The following is a 24325-nucleotide window of genomic DNA, read 5'->3' as shown; positions in this document are numbered from 1 at the left end:
TGTCTGATATTTCTAGGGTTCCCATCACTGGAGTGTCTGAGAACCACATAAAAATGCATTTGTGAGCTCCAAACCAGTTAGACTGAGTAAACATCCCAACTTCCTGGCTGAGCCCGAGCCCCCCTGCAGACTTGTGGTAATAGCAACTCTGCGTCTAGTGACCCAGTGATCTTCAAACAATTTAACCGATGGAGAAGCAGTGTTGGCGTCTCGCTCCCTTTCTCCCAGCCCCTCTCCCCGAATGGGAGATTCAGCCATTGCTTGCTTTTGTAACTTGTCTGGATTTTATTTTTTCCAGGGGCTACAAGAATGTGAAAAAACAGCCCACGGGCCTGAGCAAAGAGGTAAGGTAGGCGTCCGAGTGTGAGATATGTGGGGCCTTTGTGTGAGAGATTCAGGGAAGCGGCGCTTGGCAGGGAGAGGGCCTGTGGCCCTGCCAAGTTATCTGGGTTTGGCTCATAACCCTATTGACATTTAATGCTTTCTTATTTCGGAGCCTGGATTCACTTGGTCCATACAGAATTTCTACTGCTGCTTCTAAAATGTTCCCAGCCCTGCTGGGTCGTGAAGTATCAGTTCTTTTAAAAAAAAAAAAAATAAAAAAATCACATCACTCTGATTACCATCATGCTTCCGTGTGTCCCCCTGACTATGGAAAGGGTGCTCCTGACTATGGACAATACAGTGTTGAAGAATTCAGCACCTCCAGTTCTTCTAATGCACGGATGTGGTTAACTGGTCAGCTCCATGGACTTTACTGCTCCTTCTAACCTGTTCCTTCCTAGGATCTCGCGGAGGTCTGTAAGCGTGATGGAGCAGAACGTGATGAGAAGGATACAGACTGTGTCTTGGGGCTGGGGAGTTCCAGGTATGGGGCTATTTTCCACTAGCATAAGAGCGCAGTGCTTTTGCCTGCTCTTTAGAACCTCTGGTGGCTAAAGCAGGAGATCTGGTGACCCCAAAACCACAAATGATGTGGAAAAAGGGATAAACAGCGAGGTGGCAAAATTTCAGGTGATACAAAATTACTCCAGATGGTTCAGTCCAAAGCAGACTGCAAAGAGTTAAAGGGCTCTCCCAGAACTGGGTGACTGGGCACCAAAAGGGCAGATGAAATTCAGTGTGTATAAATGCAAAGTAATGCACGAGGAAATATAATTCCAACTATACATAAACATGATGGGGTCTAAATTAGCTGTTACCGCTAAGAAAGAGATCTTGGAGCCTTTGTGGATAGTTCTCTGCATCTGCTCAATGCACAGCAGTAGTCAAAAAAGCGAACTGTTAGGAACCATTAGGAAATGGATTAATAAGACAGAAAATATCATTATGCCACTATGTAAATCCCTGGTACGCCCACACCTTGAATAGTGTGTGCCGTTCTGGTCGCCCCATCTCCAAGATATAATATTAGAATTGAAAATACAGTGAAAGGCAACAAAATTAGTTAAGGGTATGGGACAGCTCCTATAGGAGGAGAGATTTAAAAGAGTAGCACTGTTCAGTTTGGAAGAGATACGAAAGAGGTCTATGAAATCATGACTGGTGTGGAGAAAATGAACAAGGAAGTGTTATTTACCCCGTCACATCACACAACCAGGGGATGACCCAATGAAATTAGTAGGCAGCAGGCTTAAAACAAACATAAGGCAGTACTGCTTCACGCAATGCAGCGTCAACCTGTGGCACTCATTGCCAGAGGATGTTGTGAAGGCCAAAAGTACAAATGGGTTCAACAAAATTAAGTAAGTTCATGGAGGATCGGTTCATCAATGGCTATTAGCCAAGTTGGTCAGGTACAAAACCCCATGCTCTGGGTGCCCCTAAACTCTGACTGCCAGAAGCTGGGAGTGGACAACAGGGGATGGATCACTCAATAATTAACCTGTTCTGTTAACTCCCTTTGTAGCATCTGGCACCAGCCCCTGTTAGAAGACAGGATGCGCTAGATGGACCATTGGTCTGACCCAGAATGGCCGTTCTTATGTTCTGCAGTGCTCCTCCCTCCACATCCTTGGCAGTTTTCCCCCATGTTTCTCCCTGCTGCTTCCTTGTTCTCCTCTCTCCCACCAGGGAAAGGGAGTCAGTGACAACCTGGGGTTAGAACAGCGTGTTTTCAGACACCCTTCCCCCGGCCCTGTGGTTGTTCCACCAGACCACACTGCCACATTGTACAGAGAACCGCAGTACACAACCACAAGAGCAGGTCATGAACCACCCTATGGGCCACTAGGATTAATCTTCCAAATAGGAAGCCATCTAACCATAACGTATTAGCCAAAGTCAACCATTGAGCAGCTTCCTCGTGGGCAGTGCGGTTGGCCCCTTGAGCGAATGGGAGGAGTATTTTTACTAGTCTGTTACATTTATATAATATGCTGAAGTTCAAACCCCTGTTTAGGCTGGAATCTGTCCAATCCCTGCAGAAATGTGTCCACCTTTTGGGTGGGGGGTGGTCTCTGTAGAGGTTGAACGTGGATTAATAGGAAGGATTGGAACAAACACCTAGGCTCTGGGTCAGCAGTCAGCACAGGATGTGTACGAGCAGGCAGTGCTTAATGCAAGGGGATTCTGAATTAAAAGCGCGTTCATCGGAGAGTTTTCAAGGCCGTTCCAAACACAGATGAATCCTCATGCCCCAAGAGGAAACTAAGGCAGCACAGAAGTTAAGTGACTCTCCCAAGATTGCACAGCCACTCAGTAGCAGAGCAGGAACAGATCTCAGGGATTCTTGACTGCCAGTCCCCTGGTATAACCAGTAGACACTGCTCCAAAAGCGTCATTGTCTCAGCCCTCACAGTGACTAGAGAAAATCATGCAGTATGCGTGTGTGTGTGTGTGTGTGTGTGTGTATATCTTTACTTTTTATTTTCCTCCCAGTGGCAGTGCTGGCAGAATGATGCTCTCCAAAGAAGACAAAGAGGCTGCCAAACTGGGGCTTTCTGTTTTTACTGTAAGTCTTTCCACCCCTGTGCTAGTCGTTCTGCATGCTAGGTGCTTTGCAGAGCATAGGAGAGGCTTGATCCCTGCTGCATCTACACTAATTTCAACCATCCAAGTGAAACTCCAGAGTGTAACTTTCTGGGGTTAGTTTCATATTCCACATTGTGAGGGCTGCATTGGGGTGTTGTTTTTTTTTAAGGGGCTGATCCTACTTGCATGTCTGTAGGTGCTGATGTGGCCCTCCTCACTAAATCTGGGTGCCTCATGATCACTACTGGATTTTATCTTGACAGCACCCAGGTGAGGTACAGAAGTATTGGCCCTATTTTACAGATGGGGGAACTGAGGAACAGAGACTAAGTGAGTTGCCCAAGCTCTCACAAGAAGTCTGTGGCAGAGCAGGAATTGAACTCCACTCTCCTCAGCCCCTTTTACTAGACACCATCCTTTCTCCATCTGTTCAAATGGATCTGGAATTTTTGTAACTGATGTCACGGGAGCAGGATTTTGTGTAGGAGGGTGATAGTTTTATTACCTGGATAACAGAAATAAGCCTGAATGGGCTCCCTGGGCTCCCGACCTCCTGGAACTCTGGGAGCATTTCAGACTAACTCTGACGTTTGCAGCCAGCGCCTATCTTTGTAACAGGGCAAATCCCTCGATACAAACACATCCTCCAACCTTCAGGAGAGTTTGGCTTGGGGTCAGCCCAGCTCTATGGCACATACCAGAGTGGCAGCTGAGAAGCAGGAGCTAAAATATCAAATCCTTTATTGTGAGCATTGAGGGTTGGCTGGGATTGGGAGATTGCTCTAGCGGCCGAGTTGGAGTGGTAACCCTAACCCCCCGCATGGGTAAATAGGCGTGAGAGCTGGAAGGTAAGAGATGGGGGGCGTGGAAATGCCAGGAGAGGCTGAGGTCATGGCTGGGAGAAGCTTGAGGGCATGGTGGGGCCCAGAGAGAGGATTTCTAGAGCAAGGGTCTGAGATGGTGCTACTTTGCCCTCCCACAGGGAGGCGCTGCCAGTCAGCACCAGCTGTCGCCCAACACTGTTGTGGCTTTCACCAGCTGGGGGGCTGTGACCTAACTTTCAGGGTGTAACCTTTGTCCAGTGGACAGCGCCACATAGCAGAATGAGAACGAAGGAGCTCCACTCTGCCAGCCTTGGGCCCCCACTCCCCAGCTACGTTGCCACCTCGTTTAATCTTGGTATTGCTCAATAATAGCTCTGAACAGTGGGACTTGCTCTATGTTGTTAACCATGGGCACCCTCAGCCTGACGGTCTCGTAAATCATTTTGTCTTCTGGAAATCTAGCATCAGAGAGTGGCAGACAGTCCGAAGGCCTCAGGTGCGAAGAGAAAACTGGGCAAGGAAGAGAAGGCAGAAGAGACATGGTAAGAACAACCCACTTATGCTTTATGCAGTTGGAGCTGTGGTGGGCTACCATGAGACGCTGTTCACAAACAGCCGGGTGTCTCTATAAACCAAGTTCCCCTCTGGCTGCATCTGCACCCGCTTTGATTTCACAGAGCTCTCTGCCAGCAAAGCCTTTTGCATGTGGATGTCTGCAAACTTGGAGCTAACAGCTGGGATTCATTTAATCCTGAACTAACTTCCTTCTGCGCAGAAGTGGTTTAATAAAGATTAGGCTAACCCAGTGTATTTACCATTGTGGGCCACACATGTAGCTCTCTATGTGTTATGTGGGCCACATCTGTACAATATATATGCTACCAGTATGTCCCTGAGGATGTCACATGGGCCACAACTGTGTGCTGATTGGGCCGCAAGCAGCCTGGGGTTGAGAATCACTGAGCTAACCCATTGCATGGAAGAAACACCATGTGAGTGAAGCAACCAATCACACAGCTAGATTATTAGATAGTTGCAGCAGTTTGTGAGCAACTCAAGGCTTAATCTGTTCTTGCAAAATATTCAGTGAGTGATCCACAGCAGTGAGCCATTGAGGGCAGGCACTGGGCTGAGACCTGGCAACTTGCCTCTGGACAGCAAATGCAGCTGTGCTTTAAAAGAAGTGTGCCGGTGTCATTTGCATGTCTCCCTGTTTCTTTAACCGTGCAGGCCCGAGAGCAGCAAGAAATCCAAAAAGGAGAAGAAGAAGAAAAAGAAGAAAAAACACAAGAAAGAGAAGGAAAAGGAGAAACATCACAAGAAAGAAGCAGCTACCACCACCTCCTCCCTCTCTCCAGATTATGCGGAAAGGTACCAGAGCTCCTGCTATCATTCTCTCTCATAGTAGTGTCTAAAATCATAGAAGATTAGGGTTGGAAGAGATTTCAGGAGGTCATCTAGTCCAATCCCCTGCTCAAAGCAGGACCAATCCCCAACTAAATCATCCCAGTCAGGGATCAGGACCCCACTGTGCTAGGCACTGTACAAACACAAGGGCAGTCATAAACTCTAAGGCCAGAAGGGACCATTAGATCTTCTCATCTGACCTCCTGTATAACCTATGGGTGTGTGAGATATTGTAGCCCCATTTTAGGTATAATAGCCCCATTTTACAGATGGCAAAACTGAGGCACAGAGCTCCAGATCATAGAGGAAGTTGATATTAGTACTGGGAATTGAAACCATGTCATCCGACTCCAATGCTATAATGCCAAGACCAATTTTCAGACCTGTGTAGCTAGAGAATTTCACTCAGTTACTCCTGTATTGAGCCAATTCCTGACCCTGGAGCTCACAAACTAAGGCTTTGTCCACCCTGTACTTTCCTCAGTAAAACATTTGTAGTTCATGAGTGTAAAAACAAACAAACACCCTCTTCCCCAAACAACCAAAGTTTTACCGGCAAAAAGCACCGGTGTGAACAGCGCTTTGTCGGCGGGAGAGCTCTCCTGCTGCCTCCCTTTGGGGGTGGATTTTTTTTATCGGCGGGAGAGCTCTCATCGTGTAGCGGCACTTAAAGATGTGTAGTGTAGATGTAGCCTAAGGCGTGGGGAGAACAAGCAGCCTGTAAAGTCTCTCCCTGCCGCAGCCTTTGTGCGGCAAGTGTGTCTGCTGCATTGTGCTCTCTGCTCTCTCCAGCCAAGGGAGTTCAGAGTGTGTGTCGTGGGGTGGAGGGGTTTGCGTTAGCTGTGACTGACTAAAGGTGAGGCTCAATGCACAGTAGCTGGATTTGCTCCCCTGGGTAGGACACCTGGTGTGAAGACTCTCTGGCATTAGCAGCATCGAGTGAGGCAGCACCTTGATTTTTGCCACACCTGTACAATGCCCTGAGCCCACATGCAGCAGCTACTCCAGGTGTTGATTGGGGGGAAGGAGGAGGCTCGTGGAGTCTGTAGCTTGTCTGACCCAGCTGGGGAAGCCTACAGCGCCCCCCGCCCCAATACCCCATCACCGACAGCAAGTTGAGGAGAGCTGTGGCTGCACAGCACCACCCGAGAGTATCTCTGCTAGCTCCTCTGGGGGGAGTCGGTGGCATGCATTGACCCATCCTGAGCCGGGCTCCCCCCTCCAGTGGGGATTGAAATGCAAACATTGAATGGAGTAACCTGCTGAGCGCACTTCTGTTGCGGCAGGTAGGTATTTTTTGGGCCTGTTGCCAATCTCAGTGCGTCATCCTCTGCCCCGCCCTTCCTGCAGCAGCTTTTGATTAACTTCTGTATTAGCTATGCCCCCAACCAAGCACCAGAACAAATCTTCTGTCCATTAAGAGCTAAATGACTTCTCTCTCCACGTAGTCTATAGCCCACTGCTCCTTGAACCACTTGACGTAGCGTGCCACATCTGAGACGCCAGAGTCCATGGCGGAACGCTTCTCAGATTTGAATCAGTGGTGTTAGAATGGATTCTTGCTTTAGTTCTGTACTGCAAACCAGCCTGCATATCTCCAGTGCTGAACTGAGAACCACGGCTACAGGATGTCGGATCAGGGATAGACAGAGACTTTGGTCTGACTGTAACTTACTAGGGGGGTCAAGCTAGTTTTTAGCTATTAGCTCATTTCAAAAAAAATTAAGAGCAGGAACTTTTTTTTTTAAAGTATTTCTCTACACACTGTTTGAAACCTTTATCCCATATGGCAGGAGAGAAGCCATGGTTAGAACATTTTCTGTTTCAATATTAATATCTTACAAACTATTCTGTAAGATCTTTTGGGGGCAGGGACTGTCGTCTTGTTCTGCATTTGTACAGCCCCTTGCACAGTGAGGTCTTGGCTGAGGACTAGGACCCCCTAGCCCAGGAATTCTCAAACTAGGGGTCATGAGGCGATTATCTGGGGGGAGGGGGTCACGAGCTATCAGCCTCCATCTCAAAATCCGCTTCACCTCCAAGTATTTATAATAGTGTTAAATATTTTTTAAAAGTGTTTTTAATTTACAAGGAGGGAGTCACACTGAGAGACTTGCTGTGGGAAAGGGGTCACCAGTACAAAAGTTGGAGAACCACTGCCCTAGCCACCACCACAATCCCTGTACGTAGTATGGTAACTTCTCACTTAATGTTGTTACATTGCTGATCAATTAGGGAACATGCTCATTTAAAGCTGTGCAATGCTCCCTTATAACATTGTTTGGCAGCTGCCTGCAGTGGCCACTGCTTGCAGGAAGAGCAGCCCGTTGCAGCAAGCTGGTGGGGGCTTGTAACCAGGGTGGACCAACAGCCCCCTTATCAGTTCCCCGCTCCCCTGAGATCCCTGTGCAGCAGCCGCCCAGCAGGCTACCAGTTGCCAGCAGTTCAGCCGTCCCTCCCCCCACTGCCCTGTGCTGCTCCTGCCCTCTGCCTTGGAGCCTCCTGCTTGCTGTGCGAAGGTAGTGGGGGGAAGATCAGTGCTAATATCAGGGTGTCCCCTCCCCCCCTGCTCCTGCACCCCGCTTACCCCATCTCCACAGAGTGAGGGGACATGACAGGGCTCAGGATGAAGAAAGCTCGTTGGCAGCAGCTGCTGTCTCAACTTGCTGATCTACTTAAAAAGGCAATATACTTAGAGTGGGGTCAGCGTACTTAAAGGGGCAATGTGTGTCCCTCTCTCCCACACACGGGGTGTGTGTCTCTGTCTCTCTGCCATGCTGTCTCCCCTCCCTCCATTCGTGCTGCCTTGTAGAGTGTGAGGCTACATCAACAACAATGGGTTAACCCTTGAGGGCTCAGCAGAGTGCTAGTTCATCAGTTAGCAGCAAGGCATTCCCTGGGAAATATCCCACCCTCTGATTTCACCACCTCAACCCAGCTTCACAATCATCATTGCTGTGCACACTATTAAATTGTTTAAAATCTATACTATGTGTGTGTATATGTGTATATATATATGTAAGGTCTCTTTTTGTCTGGTGAAAATTTTTTCCCTGGAACCTAACCCTCCCCCCCTTTACATTGATTCTTATGGGGGAAATTGGATTTGCTTAACATTGCTTTGCTTAAAGTTGCATTTTTCAGGAACATAACTACAGCATTAAGCAAGGAGTTACTGTATATGGGAGTCAATGCAGATAGTTCTTAGCATAAACAAGGGACCTGATTCTCCTCTCACTTGTACCAGTGTAATTCAGGAGTCACTCAGTTGAGGATCGTGGCATTACCTATGGGTAACAGCTGTGTGAGATCAGAACTGGGGGGTCCCAAGGGCGTTTCTCATTTGGCCCATGTGTGACGGTTACATTTTAGTGGATTCACTTTTTTTGGTGCGTTTGCAAATACTTAACACACGAGGGCGCTGTGAGCCAAGAGCTGCCACACACTATTTAAGGGACATGTTCATGGAATCCCAGAAACAAACCTACCAACACTGCTGGCTTCTTTTTGTGTTTATTCCTTCCCCTCTAGACCACAGAGTAACTGGCCATGTCAAAGGGGACCTGCAGCAGTCTTCCTCTCCTCCTACTGGCTCAATGGAGATCTCTGAGAAGGATTGTCATTTAACACACCTTACTCGTGCCATTGATGGGTGTGACGTGGAGATTGTCCCTTAACCAGTGGAGCTATATACCTATCTCACAGAGCTGGAAGGGACCCTGAAAGGTCATCAAGTCCAGCCTCCTGCCTTCACTAGCAGGACCAAGTACTGATTTTGCCTCAGATCCCTAAATGGCCCCTCGAGGATTGAACTCACAACCCTGGGTTTAGCAGGCCAATGCTCAAACTGCTGAGCTACCCCTCTCCCTGACTCAAGCCCGCACGCTGCCTCTTTCAAAACCAGGTGACCAGGGGGACCTTGCTGCCTTGCACCAGTGGCGTGGAGAGCCCTGGCCAATGTCTGGGTGAGGAAGACGGGAGATTCGGGGGCAGTGCAGCACACCCTTCCTCACTGGGTCTGCCGGTGTAGCATAGTGATGATGACTTAACGCTAGCCCCACGCGGTAATAGCAGTAAACGTGCTGGAGTATATTGCGGCAAAAGACACAAAGTCCAGGGAACAGGCGGCCTCTCCATAGCTGCAGCTGTTAAATCTTGGCTGAGGGGGTCTGTGCTTTGTATGCAAACCATAGGGCATGCTGGTGAGCATTGTGCAGATCAGGGAGATTTCCCTGGGTGTCCCCTATACATCCAGCAGCCCTTGTGACCTATGGTTGATTACAAATGCACTGCTGTCACTCCAGCCTGGAGGCCTGGTCGTGGGCTGAAATGAACTAGGTTTAACAGAAAAGCAAGCGTGAACGGTTTTGCAGGAGAATAACCCACCCCGAATGCATTTTTCTAGGGCCAAACACTGATCTCTGTCGGAGGCATAAATCCAGGGTGAACTGCATTGACCCTGGGCATGGCAGTTTAGCAGAACCCAGCCCCTAGTTTGGAAAAATGTTGTTCTTGTCATCCTACAATAGACTGGGGGCGGGATCGTGCCCAAGGGAAGGGGAAGATGCAGACAGGGTAGGATTGTTCCCTGGGCTACGTTCCCCTGTGCAGAGCAGTATCTCAGCATTGCCTGCATTGTCCTTTCAGCCAGGCTACAGCATACAGGGACTGGTCCCTGGTCACTTGTCTCTCTCCATTCCTGCTTCGAGGGTCTGTTCACTGCCCCTTTCAGGGGCCGCGGGGTTTGCTCCCGCAGGCTCTGACCCATCTTCTCTCTTGCAGGAGGAGGAGAGAAGCCCCATCCCCCAGGCACCATTCATCATCCTCCCGGCGGCTTGCAGGCGGCTGGCGTGACAGCCATTCATCACCGGGCCCAGAGGCACAGAAGCAGCCCGGCAGGCGGCGGCACGACACGGACTCCTCCAGCAGTGAGAGCATGGGAGGGAGCCCCCCTCACCGACAGCTCCCAGCCCACAGGAGTGGCAGCAGGGACCGCCACAGCCGGCACTCAGCCTCCAGGGGCAAGGGAAACAGCAAAGGGCCCCCCCCAGCCCGCCGCGCCAACCAGCGCCACGACACTGACTCAGATGACTGAGCTGCAGGGAAGACAGGGACTGCTACGGCCTTGTTTTAAAGGAACGCTGTCCAAAAACTGAAGTTACAGGACCAGATCCTCAGTTGGTACAAATCAGTGCAGCTGTGAAGTCACTGGATTGAGTGCATTGAACTGCTCCAGTTCACACCAGCTGAGGATCTTGCCCAGAGGGTTGGTGGGTTTTTTCTTTTTAATGCCCTTATCTATGCTACCGGTGCCCTAGCATAGGTGCCTAGTGTAGACACATTTATACCAGCAAACGCACTTCCTTATGCCAGTATAATTGCAGCTACACTGGCAAAACCTTTAAGCGGAGGCTAGTCCTTAGCTTGGCCAAGGCTGCTCCACTGGCCTATTTCTTTGATTCTGCTGAGCTTGCCCTGCCCTGCTGTGTCTTGTGCCCACAAAAGGTTTAAAGCCAGGTGCACAGATTCCTCCTGTGTGTCTGCAGGGAGATAACCGTATGCCAGGGAGAGAACCTCTTGCAGAATGGAGGCCTTTGGGAATGTTTATCAGGTCACTGTCAAGTACTTGTGTGCCCAGAATTAGGTATTTTAGAAAACTAACGTCAACTACAGAACCTCCTATTGAATCAGAATTTTACTGAAAATCTTGGGGAGAGAATGTAATAGAAGAGAGATCCTGTTTGGATTTTGACTGTCGCCTGCGGTGAATGTCTGTAACCTGCGGTGCTAGCACATGAGAACCAGCAAGGTTAAAGCAGCTGGAACATGATGAGCAACAAAAATGGACATTGAATCTAGTCCGTTTCAAGCAGAGGATGACATAGCAAGTAAATAGTGTGTCCCTGAAAACCAGGCAGCTGGAGATGAACAGTTTCAGCTTTAATAGCCTAAAAGGTGTTGCTATTCTTGTGTGTTTTCGCTGTGCCGAAGGGGTTTTTTAAATGTTTTTTTTTTTAACCTGACACTTTTTCCCTTTTAAATTTCTCCAGTTTTTTTAAACTTACTTAGAGGAAGTTTTGTAAACTTTCCCCCCCAAGAATAAAAGAACTTGACGTTTTGGAGACTTAAACTTGTATTTGGACAAACATATACTAACCGTGCCCCACTGTCCCTGGGTGTGAAATGAGAGCAGAATATCTGCTGTGTAGTTCTGGGGGGTTAAAGTCTCTGCTGTTGTATACTGGCACAACACTGCGTTCTGTGAAGCCAGGCCGATTTACCCCAGCAGCAGTTCTGCCCTGTGCTCTCCAGAGCTGAGCCCAGGGGCCCTCATGCCTGCAGACTAACCTCCTGGGTGTAGAGTGATGTCCCTGGCCCTCAATAACTTTGTTTGTGCCTGTTAGTGGGCCGGGGTTGGCATTCTCCAGGAGGGGTCAGTCTCAGCAGGGAGACCAACGAACCCCTGCTGGCTGCGTCAGAGGGGTGGGGAGAACCTGCATGGCACCTTCCTGTGCTCTGGGTGCAAATAAGGGCTCTGGCGCGCTCTGCCACTAAAGGACGGACAGTCCTGTGAATGGAACTGGTGTGGCAGCACTGGCCTGGGAGTTGCTAAGTGCACATCTAGCTTCCAAAACCTCCTGGCCTCTGGATGGTTGCTCCCCCTGAGGAACTGGTTCCTCCAGCACTGGGAGCCAGTGACCTAGCTGTTCCTTTCCCTTTGCTGGATGGGCTTGTGTGTGCTGGCTAAGAAGAGGGGAGTGGATTCTGGCTCGACTGGCAGGACCACGGATGGGATGGGATAGGAGAGGAGGGTCAATGGGGTAAATCAGTGGGAAATTGGGAAGGGAAGATTCAACAAAGCTGCTTCATGCTGGACTGCTTCAATGTGCCTCGCCCTAGTCCCGCTGCTGTGAGCAGCTCCATGGAGCTGGTTCCACAACAACTGTTCTCTGCTCTGGTTAATGGGACCGAACCCACCCCTGGTAACCAGCCCGGGCAGCTGCTGCCTTGATTGTCTTGGTAGCCCATAGGAGCCTTGCCCAAGGTTACCCAGTAAGTCAGTGGCAGAGGTGGGAACCCAGCTCTGCTGGCTTCCAGCCCAGTATCCTAGCTGCTGGCCCTCTTGTGCAGATGTGCGCTGGATGGGCCCAGCTCACACCAACTTAGCTGCACCCGCCCCATGGGTTAAATATCTAACAACTTACACATTAAACGTGGTGAATGTGGTTTCAGGAGCAGACTCGAGGGCTCTTTGTGCTTCAGTTTAATTACTGTTAAGCTGCTGCTGAATAGCTGGGAGTGCCTGGTGGGAGGAGGGGAAATGAAATGAGTGTTGTCCTCCCATGGCTGTTCAGGGGCCTGTTGGATCTTAGTGGGCCGGTGTCCACGTCTCCTCAGCTCTCCTTACACTGGGCCGACTCGCCCTCCTTGGCAGTTTCAGCCAAAGGGCATGTGGGTCGTGGAAAGTGAACTGTTGTTGCTAGCTGGATCGGGGTGGAGGTACGCTGGCAGGGCAGCACCCGGTGGAGGGAAAGGGAAGCTGTGCTGTGCTACCACCAGTGCTGTATCTGCTCAATTGGTATCTTTCTCCAGTGCTGAATTCACACACCCCTGGTCCATATCCTCTAGGGTCTGGCTTCGAAGCTTGTGCTAGTGGTGGAAGTGCTCGTGCCACGCTCTCTCCTGCAGGATCAAACGCAGCTGTGGGAGCGCTAAGCTGAGGCAGCGAACTGGCTCAGGCCTAGGTGAAGCAGGGATGTGAAAGGCAGCTGAGATGACACCTGGCCTTTGAAACAAGCCAAAGCTTCAGCTGCCCGGTCACCAGGGCAGGGGCCTTTCCGGCTGTGTTTGTGTCTATCTTTAGATCTCACCGACCATCTATCTGCCTTTTGCCTTGCTCAGCATGGTTTAGAAAACTGGGCGGTAATTCGCTTGGGAGCCTATTGCTCATTGGAGCATCCTGTCCTTGCATTATTCCACACAGGGTTTCTTCGAGTGAAGTCAGTGCTAGGGAAAGGAGGCTGCGTGGACAGCCCCTGGAAAGCAGAGTCCTCTCTTTATCCACTGACCAGGCACAGGACGGGGTAGCAGCCATGCAAAGGGTTGCTTTCTAGGGGGAGGAGGAGTATTCCGTGGCTGGAGCGTCTTTGCCCAGCTGGTCAAGGCAGGGCCAGCTAGTCACAGTTCATAGATTGCAAGGCTGGAAGGGACCAGTGGGGCTGGTGGTTTTTCCCCATTGAGTTTATGGCCAGATGGAACCACAATGATCATTTAGTCAAACCTCCTGCACAACACAGAGTGGAGCCTCTCATACAGTGTTACCAAGTCATCTTGTTCACTGGGTGCTGTGGTGTATGGAGTCACACGTGCTTGTCAGAGAAACAATTACAACTACAGCTAGGCTTCTGCAAAGCTCGTGTCTGTGCACGGTCTCTTCTGTTTACCAGGGGTCTCACCTATAAGGTCATGAACCTTATAATGTGCACAGACACCTACTGGCTGAATGATGTGCTGCAAGTAAACATGCAATTACACTTAGAACTGGACTGTGTCCATTAATCTCATTCCACCCTGGCCAGTGCTAACCTAGTAGACAGCAGCTAGGTGTAGTCCTCGCCAGGTGTAGTCCAGCTGGCCTTTCATTCCCCTTCAGTCAGCACTGAAATTTAGCAGAAATCAGTAGAAGGGGAAATAAAAATTAAGCATTAGGAGAAGGGACACGCCTTGCCAGTGCCACAACTACTGAGAGGCAGAATGGGCCAGTGAATGGCACTGGGTGAATCACAGAACAGCTGGGCTCTGCTGCTTATCAACTGTGTGAACTTAGGCAAGTCACGTCAGCCCAGATCCTCAAAAGTATTTAGGTGCTTAACTCTCACTGGAGTCAAGGGGAGTTAGGTGCCTAAATACCGTTGAGAATCTAGACCTTCATCTCTAGAGGCTCCTTTCCACCCTTTGTGTGTTGTGTTTATGCAGACTGGAAGCTCTTTGGGGCAGGGACTGTCTCTTACAACAGATACATACAGCACCTAGCACAATGGGGCCTGGATCTTGGCTGGGTGCTACCCTACTACGTGTAACTAAGGAAAATGGTTAGAAGATGGCATAGAGAGGCAGGAGACTTTGGCATTCTGGTCCCTGCTGTGCACCTTACTCACTGGGAGCCCTTAAATGATTTTGTAACTTTCATAAGCTGTCTGAAGCCCCGAACTGCCTGAGGCTTTCCCCTGGTTGTGAAACGCAGTTAACCCACAAGACCCTTGTTTGTAGCTGCAATAGGGGCCTGCAAGCTCGGTTGCGTGTGTGGTGTCCACACGGCCCGTCCAACCTGCCACCTACAGCAGTCCTCTCTTCACGGCAGGGCAGAAGAGAGCTCATGGGAGAGAGCCCTACTAGTTCTGGGCACCCAGGGAGATACATGCCCGAGGCGGGAGGACAGGTAGGTGTAGAGTGTTTTTGGTGCAGCTCTTGCTCAGCCAATGAAAAGCTTAGGCCCTGGAGCGTGGTGGATGCTGAGGACTGTTGACGTTTAGTCTCGCCGGGTTGCCAAAGCCATGGGGAATTGGGGCTGGATGTTGGTGAAGAGCTTTAGAGAAGACGCTGCGCAATAGCCTCCCCTAGCGGGGGTGGAGTTCCCAGGCTGGGCTGCTTAGTGCTAGCCATAGGCCCAAGCCCTGCTTTATACAGGCAGGTCCAATCCTGTATGGACCCTGGGGCAAGGACTAGAGCTTCTAGTAACTCTGTCTCTCTAGTGTCTACAATTTCTCAGTTAAATGTGGGGCTGGAGCTTTCCCTTTGGCCCTGAATGCAACCCGAGAGCAGTCTAGGGGGTAGCTCACTAGACGGGGACTTGGAAGACCTCGGTTCTATTCCTAGCTTGGCTACTGCCCTGCTGGGTGCCCTCAGGCAAGCCATGTCACAGCCCTGTACCTCAATTTCCTCATCTGTGAAATGGAGATAATGGCACTGACCTCCTTTGTAAAGCACATTGAGATCTAAGAGCTGGGTGCCATCATTACATAATAAACCCTGCTTCAGGGAGGCCAGGCAGGGATCTTAGCATGGGCACTGACTTCCTCTTGCTTTAATCTTGCTCTCACTGAAAGCTGCGGCAAACCCCCCCAGTGTGAGTGCTCTGTGGAACTGCTGCAGCACCGAGCAGTCCTGGCGTCTGGCACCATAGCAAGCCCTCCGGTCGATGTCAGCGGAGTCAGGCGCTAATCCGGGGAAGAGGGTGCATTTCCTGCCGGCAGAGAGGAACCATGCCACCCCTCTAAGCTTTTAACCTTTCCTAACCGTTGAGCATGACCTATCCACACGTTGGGCTGGCTCACTACCAGTACACCATGGAGCATTTGAGTTTGGCGGGACTAGCTGACTTGTGGGATAAATCTCTCTTCCCCCCACCCCCCGATTCCCCCTCGGCCTCCAGGCTTGTCATGCAATCCAGTCAGTTTGAGACTGGGGGGAGGGAGGGGGCAGGGGAGGTGCCTGTTGCTGTAAGAATAAGGGGAGGCCAGTTAAAGAAGGCGACCCCTCTTCAGGGCAGTGGGGAGTGGGGTGGGGGCTGCTGAGGAGCTGGAGGAGGGGGGTTGCAAATGAATCCCATTGTTGGCTGGGAAGGGAAGGGAGAGGAAAGGCCATGCTGGGCCCCACCAGTCTGGCTCCAGAGTTTTCCATCTGATTAATAGGCCTCCTCCCAGCATGGAAGGGGCTTTGCGTGGGAGCCCGTCCCAGCCAGCAAAGGCAGTTGGACGGAGCAGAGGGAACCTGATGCCAGCCGCTGGCCCCTCCGGGGAGTGCACACCTGGCTGCTCCACACTTCATCAGTGGCCTCGGGAAAGGGCTGGGTGACAAGGGGGACTTGCCTCCACTCAGGTAGGCATGAACCCTGCCGGGGCCATGTGGCTTATTCAGACATTGGGCTCTCGGCTGAGACCACAAGCAAAGGAGCCTGTAAATGCCAGCGGGGTGTGTATGTGTGTGTGTGTCTGTCTGTCTCTGGCTCTGCAGGGTTTCCCAGGGCACAGGATTTATTAACCCTGCACCCCACTGGCAGTCGTGGCTCCCGCATCACAATCCCCCTCTTGCATCGTCTGCCTTGTCTATTCAGACTGTTAAGTCATGGGGCAGGGCCTCTCTCTCGCTCTGTTTCTGTACAGCTCCTAGCAGAGCCGGATTCTATGCTCAGCCTGGGGCCCTAGGCCCTGCTGGGATATGCACAGGGATGAGGGAAACAGCTCACACATGGTGAAATAGCAGTGGGGAGCCAATGGCCTGAACAGCTGTGCAGGTCGCGTGGCAGAGACAGACTGTGTTGTATTGCTTGTTAGTGCCTGAGTGCTGGACTTTGGAGCATTTTGCTCTCCGAAGCAAACTAGAAGGCATCTGAAATGCACCCACCTCTAGGTTTGAATTTGTCTGGCTTCAGCTTCCGGCCGTTGGGTCTTGTCCTGCCTGTTGGACCAGCTTACCCTAGAAATGGCTTTCTCGTGCGAGCTGGGAGTCCCACGCCACCGTTCTGTGATGGCAGGAGGCAGGGCCTGTTCTGTGCAAAGGGGATGCCCGTCAACTTCTCTCCCTTCGGTGTCCATTGGAATCTGCTGGGGGGCACCCTCCATGGTGAGACATGGGCTGAGTCTCTACAGGATGACCAGATGTCCCGATTTTATAGGGACAGTCTCAATTTTGGGGTCTTTTGGGGTCTTTTTCTTATACAGGCTCCTATTAACTTCCACTTCCTGTCCTGATTTTTCACATTTCCTGTCTGGTCACCCTAAATCTCTCAGATGGTGTCTTTCAGCAGGGCTCCACTGAAGCCAGATGCAGCTGGGACGATGCCAATTTACACCAGCTGAGGTTCTGGCCCAGAGTATCTTTCCTGGCACTTTCATTCAGGGGAAGACTTAGGACAAAGGGCAATTTAAAAAATGGTTAGGCGCTGTAATGGGCAATCAGCTGTGCAGAACTGATTGACTTTGATCAAAGCAATTAGGCCAGAGATGGGCAAAGTTTTTGGACCAAGAGCCACATCTGGGTGTGGAAATTGTATGGCGGGGCATGAATGCTCATGAAATTGGTGGCTGGGGTGTGGGATGGGGTGAGGGCTCTGGCTGGGGGTGCAGGCTCTGGGGTGGGGCCAGAAATGAGGCGTTCAGGATGTGGGAGAGGGCTCCAGACTGAGGCAGGGGGTTGGGATGCAGAGGGGGAGGTGAGAGCTCCAGCTGGGGGGTGTGGGCTCTGGGGTGGGGCTGGGGATGAGGGGTCAGGAATGCAGGAGGGTGCTCCAGGCTGGGACTGAGGGGTTCAGCAGGTGGAAGGGGGATCAGGGCTATGGGAGGGGTCAGGGGTGAAGGCTCTGGGCAGTGGTTACCTCAAGCAGCTCCCAGAAGCAGCAGCATCTCCCCCTTCCAGCTCTGTGCGCTGCCCAGTCTGCAGGCGCTGCCCCATCTGCAGGCACCACCCCGCAGCTCCTATTGGCCACAATTCCTGGCCAATGGGAGCTGCAGGGGCACTGCTTTGGGCAGAGTGTGGAGTCTCCTGGCTGCCCCTGTGCATAGGAGCTGGAGGGGGGCATGCTGCTGCTTCCTGGAGCCGTGTGGAGTGGCGCAAGCCCCTGACCCTGCTCCCCAGCTGGAGCGGGGCAAGCCCCCGACCCCACTCCCTAGCTGGAGCTCGATGGCCAAGTTAAAACATCTGGAGGGCCAGATGTGGCCCTGGGGCCATAGTTTGCCCACCTCTGAATTAGGTGATCAAGTGTTCCATTACTTATGGCTAGGAGGGACCTGTCTATTAAAGCACTGGTCTGGGAGCAGGTGTTGTGTGGAATCAGCACTATACAAAGTGTCTCTAGTCACCTCTTTTGTGGCCTGCCAAGCTCCTTTGTTTGGACACCGGCAAGGGGCCAACTCCTCAGTTCCTATACAAAGTGCTCAAGCCTGCCTGGCAGCGGCACTGTCACACGGGGCTTGCTAACGGAGCTGAAAGTCCAACATTTAGCTCCTTTATAGCGTTCTCCATCTGTGGATCTCACTGTGCTTCGCAAGGGACGGTAATTATCATCATCTCCAAAATGGGGAACAGAGGCAAAGAAGTGACTTGCCCAAAACACACAGCTGGCCAGCAGCTCAGCTGGGATTAGATCCTCATCTCCTGACCCCCAAATTCAGTGTGTGCTCCACGGGGCTGGTGGAGACGCATTGCAGCAATGGGGAGCTCTGTTCCAGTCCCCGGTGTCTCTGTCCCATGGGACAAATCCGTTTTAAAACAGGATTTAAACACAATAAGGAACAAACATCTAGAAATTGCGGCATATTTGATGCCATGAGTCAAGTCTGTAGCAAGCAAGGCTTGCTGTCGAAGTCATTGAGGGCCAATCCCATGCTCAGCTACACCGCTGTCATGCCAGGCGTCCTCCCTTGTCTCACGGAGACACCGGTGCCAGGGAAGCCAAGTCGGTGGCGTGGCCAGCACAGGGAGTGTAAGACGGAGACAGGACCCATTTGTTTATTTTACACTCTCAGGGTGGAGTGTTATATTTCATGCCACCTCCGTTTTATCACTGGGGGTGGAGGCAGAGCTGCCGAAAGCAGGTTCGGGCTCCAGTGAAAATTTTTTTTGAGGCCCTGCAGCAAGGGCAGACCGGCTAAACAGGACTGACGAAGCCGGGGAAGCTGGGCCTTGGGCCCCCTCCTTCCAGACCGCCAGGCCCTGGTAATTTGTACTGGCTCCGCCCTCCCCCTCGTTGGCCCTGGGGACGCAGCACTCTTGGGCTCAGCAACTGGGCCCCGCTCTGGTGGCACAGAGCAGACAGAAATCCAGCATCACTGGCTGGCTGGGGCTTCCCTTGGCAGAAGGGGAATCCCTGGGCGGTCTAAAGCCACATAGCAGCTTCTAAGCCACGTCCTCCAGGCCCTGAGCACGGGCAACATTCCCAGGGGAAAAGAGGCATGGCCAGGCTGTGTCCGTGCACTAGCGATCCCCAGCTGTCAAAACAGACAGCTGTGATCAGGGCAGGCCTCAGACGGATCCCCAGCTGGCCCCAGAATCTAAAGACCATGAAGGTGACTTAAAACCAACTTCCCCTCATGGTGTGCCATGCTGCGCTAGCCTGGAGGAGGGAATCCGGCCCACTGAATGCCAGATGGGTGCCAGTTTCACTCCTGTACCACTTACACCCATGTTCTGCGTCAGGTCCAGGCCCAGTGCAACCCTCCTGGCCACCCCCCAACACAGCATAGCTCGAACTACGCTGGCGTAAAGCATTGTACGGCCCATCTGCGTGGTGACACCTGTGTGAAGATGGGGCCTTGGTTAATGGGGGCAGGAACTAGGGCTCAAGGCATAAAAAACGCATTGTCAAGTAAATGAAAAAAACTTCACTCTCCCCCACACGGGGGGCAATAGCCTGAACCCCACCAGGGGCTCAGAGAATCCAGCAATGAGGGGCATTAGCCAGAGAGCTTCCAACAGGAAACCAGGTGAGCTGGGGGAAAACACTCAGCTGATGTAAAATGCTGTAACGATTGAAATCAATAAGGCTACATTGCAGCACATGGAGCAATGCTGATTTACATCACTTGAGGATCCGACCCCATTGGCCTGAATGGAGCTATGCTGATTTACATCACCTGAGGATCTGACCCCATTGACCTGAATGGAGCTATGCTGGTTTACATCACCTGAGGATCTGACCCCATTGACCTGAATGGAGCTATGCTGGTTTACACCAGCTGAGAATCTGGCCCCATTGCCCTGAGTAAAACTATGGTGCTTTACACCAGTGAAGGATCCAGGCCCATTGGCTAGAATGGAGCTGTGCTGGTTTACACCAGCTGAGAATCTGGCCCCACTGGCTTCAGTGGAGCTGTGCTGCTTTCCACCAGTTGAGGATCTGGGTTGGAGTGAAGCCGATTTCCACTAGCTAAGTTACTGGTCCTACATTTAGAGATGATTGTGCTGGTTTATCATCTGTTTTCTGTCTTAGTAGCAGTATTTGACCTCTTTTCAGTGCCTTCCATGGGAGGCTTTCCAAGGATTTCCCGAAAATGAATGAGTTAAGCCTCACTAAGCCCTTGGGAAGTGGCACTCATTATTCCTGCATGCTCCTTTGTCCGACCACAGCATCCCATTGCTAAGACCAGTGGCACACATCTGTTGAGCGGCAGCAGAATTCTGGGGTTTTTCAGATCGGCTTCCTAGGGGAGGAAACATCAGTGACATGGCATTTGAGTATATGCTAAATTTAACTTGTTTTAGGTACATATATACACCAGTCCTGGCACAGAGACGGTCACAGACAGCATGCAGGAAATCCCTTCCACCAGAAATCTCAGCCCACGCACACCAGTGCCCCAGGAAGCTACTCTGTCCCTAAATTGTCAACAATTGTAGAGAATAAAGCAGAGTTTCTCTCAAAGGTCTACTTCATAACAAAACAACACAGTGTTTCTTCAATGGACTGAAAACTTGTTCAAGCACTAAGGACTTTAAGACCATGTGTAATAGCATCATTTAGTACTTCTGCCATGCCATTCCCACTTACAGATGAGGGAAATAAGGCAGCAAGGTGAAGTAATTTACCCAAGGCCATGCAGTAAGTCTGTGGCAGAGCCAGGATTCAAACCCAGGTCTCCTATTGCCTAGTTTGCTATGCTGCTCTAGCTATCTGTTTATGCACCCTCTTAACTGATTAATGGGACATCACTATCATTTTTACAGTAACCATATATGTTGTCACTAAGGAAAATAACTTCAGGTGGCAAATACGCACCAGGAGCAGATAGATTTTTAAAAACAAGGGACTTGATACAGACAGGTGGAAGTGTCTGGACTACCTGACTGAAATGGAGTCGTACCTGTTTACATTAGATCTGAATTTAACCCAAAGATTCTATTTCCTCCCAAACACCCTAGTCTGAGGCTCACATTGAACTGCTCAGTGTGTCAGGCTCTGGCCAGCTTTGCCCATGCCCACTGGCCAAATATTAGAACATAAGATCATAAGACCAGCCATACTGGGTCAGACCAAAGGTCCATCTAGCCTAGTATCCTGTCTTCTGACAGTGGCCAATGCCAGGTGCCCCAGAGGGAATGAACAGAACAGGGAATCATCAAGTGATCCATTCTCTGTTGCCCATTCGCAGCTTCTGGCAAACAGAGGCTAGGGACACCATCCCTGCCCATCCTGGCTAATAGCCATTGATGGTTCTATCCTCCATGAATGTATCTATTTTTTTTTTAACCCTTTTATAGGCTCAGCCTTCACAACATCCTCTGGCAAGGAGTTCCATACGTTGACTGTGCGTTGTGTGAAAAAATACTTCCTTTTGTTTGTTTTAAACCTGCTGCCTATTAATTTCATTTGGTGGCCCCAAGTTCTCATGTTATGAGAAGGACTAAATAACACTTTCTTATTTACCTTCTCCACACCAGTCATGATTTTGTAGACCTCTATCATATCCCCCTTTAGTTGTTTCTTTTCCAAGCTGAAAAGTCCAAGTCTTACTAATCTCTCCTCATACAGCAGCTGTTCCATACCCTTAAACATTTATGTTGCTCTTTTCTGAACCTTTTCCAATTCCAATACAGCTTTTTTGAGATGGGGCGACCAGATCTACACAGAGGATTCAAGATGTGGGTGTACCATGGATTTATAGAGTGGCACTATGATATTTTCTGTCTTATCTATCCCTTTCCTAGTGATTCCCAACATTCTGTTCGTTAGGTGACTTTACTGTCAGAAACGTAGGCACCCCGGCACATACAGGGTGGTTTTGAGGATCTAAATGTTGAACTTGGTCACCTAATGTGGCAGTTAGGTACCTAAATCCCTTTGTGGATCTAACCCGTAGTCTCTCTGTGCCTCAGTTTCCCATCAGTGACAATGAGGGTAACAGCACTGCCTACCTCACAGGAGTGTTGGCAGGATAAATACATGAAGGACTGGGAAGTGCTTACGACATGGCTTGTGAGCACCTTTTAGATAGCTATCTATCCAGATTCTTGATCTCTTGCTTATTTCACTTTACGTGTTTCCCTGTATGGGCTCTTGTGCTTTGCTAGTGCCAAAAACCACTACCCCAAGCATGAGGTGTAGTAGCAGAAACAGACAGAAAGCTCTCTAATTCCCCTCGGGAGTTGACCTGGCAGGTGGAATCTCCACAGGCAACCCCTGAGGGGAGAAGCTCTCGCCATGCCCACACTGGCTCACTCCGAGAGGAAGCTAGGTAAGTCCCGTCTTTGTAATTGTGCTGGCTTTGAAAAGCAGCTGTAGTTATAGGTATCTGACTAAAGAGGAACAAAGCCCTAGATTTCCCCTCCTCTCCTTGGATGGGCCATTGTCCTACCAAGAGATGCTTTGATCACACGCTGCTGCTGACGGTACCTGTGATGAGAGAAAAGCCACAGAACCCCTAGAGCGAGCCCAGTGGTTTCCATGGAGCCGTTCAATCTGAACTGATTCAGCGATCTCCACGGTGACCATAGCACTCTGGCTGCAGAGTTTTCCCTCAGTCATTTTACTTTTTCCACATCTCAGCCATTCGGAAAGATGATCAGGCTGGTGGAAGGTGCTGGAGCTACAGCCCCAGAGCTTGGCAGCCTCCAGTCACCTTTCCTCTTTCTGCTCGGCAAGGGCCCAATCCTGTTCCCCTTGAAGTCAGAAGTAAATATGAGACTGGATGGATCCAGCCCTTTGGTCATGATTGGTTACCCTTTCAGCTCAGTTTGAGCTCTTTTCAAATGGTGGGCAAGCAGGAGGAAGTGTCATGACAGTAAGAAAAGAGGAGAAATGGGTCTCTCTGCTGAGGGAGAGTTGACACCTCTGGTTAATTAGGAAAATCACGGATCAATTTCACTCCTCGCTGAAAATGACAAGATGGGTTTACAGGGAGGAATAAACCCATTTTTATCCCAGTGATTGCTACCTACTTCCAGGGGCTCAGGCCAGGTGGTTCTTTGCTGCTGGAGTGAAATGACAGGTCTGGGTGGGATGTTGCTCTTTTACAAGGGGAGCTGTTTTTAGAGCCCACAATTGCTTTATGAGGGACACTTGAAGGGCTGTAAAAGTGTGGGGGCGTTTTTTAGGCGAGCGCCCCTTCTCCGTAGGCCCTGGGTCGTGTTTTTAATCTTGATTTCATGCTGCAAGTGAGAAAGGAAGTGAGGGAGGAAAATAATATCCCCTTGAAGCTAAAGTAACGACTGAATAAAAGAGGAATTGTGTGTCCCCACCCCACACACGTAATAAAGTGCGGAGCAGTGAGGGTCCTGTCACGTATGTGTTAACTGGTGCTTAACTATGGGAAATGAAGCTTTATGATCCACTGGGTTCTAGGCCTGGGCCAGAAAGCTTGGGCTAGGAGTAGGAGGAAAGACACTGTGAAATTTCAGCACCGTAAAAAAGTGGCTTTGAAATCTGACAGCTGCGGCCAGTCTGGCATCTTTGCTTTCCAGCTACAACAAAAGGAAAGCCCGGGGGGCTGATCCAGAGCAGCCCTGCCACTTGTGTTGTCATGTACAGTGCAGCGAAGCTAGTGCAGCCTGCTACCCTTCAGATCTGGGCGTGTTTCACAGCCACTGGGCACTGGCCCAAGGTACAGGGCAAAGGAGAATCAGGCCCACGCGTATACATTTGCCGATGCACTCTCCAAATTGGGTGCCTCAAATTCTACCAGGGTTCGCCCGCAGTTCTGAGGCGTGGCCAAACTGACCACAGCATAGGGGCAGAGGTGGTTGTTCCAGGACTCTGGGGCTGCCAGTGGGCAGTTTGGACAAGCAAGGTCCGATGCCCGTGGGGAAGTTCGCACTGACGCAGCTGCACAGCGGTCGCCCTGGAAAGCAGACGTGCTGCATGGGTGCAAGATGGGGCTCATGGTGGCCCAGCTCATTCTTGTAAATGACTGGAGTAAATTACATTGGTGCAAGGTCCACTTTACACCAGTGCAACCTGACCACAGGCGTGGTTTGCCCCAGGATGGCTACATCAGTGTCAATGCTGGCAGCCGCTCGGGGCCAGACTTTCCCCTGTGGACCACGGTCCCTTGCCTGACACCTATTAGATGACATCATGCTGCCTTTAGGGTTCGCCAGTCAGCTAGACCCCCAAACCAGAACCTGAAGGG

General features: G+C 50.8%; 1 protein-coding gene across 6 annotated transcripts in view; it reads left to right on the top strand.

Moving 5' to 3' along the window:
• The window catches only part of C2H1orf35 (chromosome 2 C1orf35 homolog), a 30740-nt gene extending 19403 nt beyond the window's left edge, over window positions 1-11337 (top strand). For 3 of the 6 annotated variants that reach the window (XM_050942766.1, XM_050942767.1, XM_050942765.1), the window contains 6 exons: window positions 299-344; window positions 786-868; window positions 2881-2953; window positions 4260-4339; window positions 5028-5168; window positions 9987-11337. In XM_050942766.1, coding sequence (XP_050798723.1) covers window positions 299-344; window positions 786-868; window positions 2881-2953; window positions 4260-4339; window positions 5028-5168; window positions 9987-10299 — 736 coding nt within the window. In that variant the 3' untranslated portion in view covers window positions 10300-11337. The other 3 variants (XM_050942768.1, XM_050942769.1, XM_050942770.1) reach the window with 3 other exon arrangements.
• Window positions 11338-24325: the final 12988 nt, after the last annotated feature.

The sequence above is a fragment of the Gopherus flavomarginatus genome, chromosome 2, assembly GCF_025201925.1.
Source record: "Gopherus flavomarginatus isolate rGopFla2 chromosome 2, rGopFla2.mat.asm, whole genome shotgun sequence".
Lineage (NCBI taxonomy): Eukaryota > Metazoa > Chordata > Testudines > Testudinidae > Gopherus > Gopherus flavomarginatus.
Note: the sequence above shows the minus strand (reverse complement) of the source record. Positions and strands in the feature narration are given on the sequence as shown.